Source organism: Penaeus monodon, chromosome 19 (genome assembly GCF_015228065.2).
Source record: "Penaeus monodon isolate SGIC_2016 chromosome 19, NSTDA_Pmon_1, whole genome shotgun sequence".
NCBI lineage: Eukaryota > Metazoa > Arthropoda > Malacostraca > Decapoda > Penaeidae > Penaeus > Penaeus monodon.
The window spans coordinates 30,418,190-30,418,881 of NC_051404.1; the positions used below are offsets into that span (position 1 = coordinate 30,418,190).

Sequence of the window (692 nt, forward strand, 5' to 3'; positions counted from 1 at the left end):
TTCTATAAGCTAAATTATTTTGTATTGTTTCATCACATGGCTAGGTTAAGAGATATACTTACCTGGAACATATCCGATTGGATAAAAGCATTGGCTTGGATACATTTTGCCTCCTCAACTGTGACTTTCAATCCATTACTGCTGGCAAACACTGTGGCTGTCTGTTGAATAAAAGTAATCCACGATTATCAACACCCAGTTTATATGACTTTACAATCACTCTCATTTCCTTCAGATACTTATATATGTAACTCATAATAAAACAGAGACTTCAGTTTAGTGTATTTCGTACCAGTCTTTACAAAATGTTTCTATTCTGTTCAGTAAGAATGAAACTGACAACAATGATTAATTAATTAGAGCCTATATTCAAGGTTTAAACTGGATACATTGAAGACAAAACTATATATATATTACAGCAAAGTAAAAGTTAAAACATCACTAATTTTCCCTCATGCTGCATCACATCAAATCAAATGTTGGAGTAATTCAGAGGATATTGAAGATAAAAGGCTACAAAGATAAAAAGAATAAGGAATGATAACATAAAGCCAAATAGTACAATATTTTTGTCAGATTTTTTAAAATTTAAATATCAGGAGTCACAATATAAATATATTCTATGTTCAAAATGCATCTACAATTCTCTGGATAACTAACATAGCATGAACATGAATTTCTATCATTTCAGT

At 30.1% G+C, this 692-nt stretch overlaps 1 protein-coding gene across 1 annotated transcript in view; it reads right to left on the reverse strand.

Annotated features, from left to right (window-relative positions):
• Positions 1-692, reverse strand: part of LOC119585165 (cell cycle checkpoint protein RAD1-like) — a 27,588-nt gene that overhangs the window by 3,021 nt on the left and 23,875 nt on the right. Inside the window, exon 2 of the mRNA XM_037933800.1 lies at positions 63-161. Coding sequence (XP_037789728.1) covers positions 63-161 — 99 coding nt within the window. The remainder of the gene's footprint in view (positions 1-62; positions 162-692) is intronic.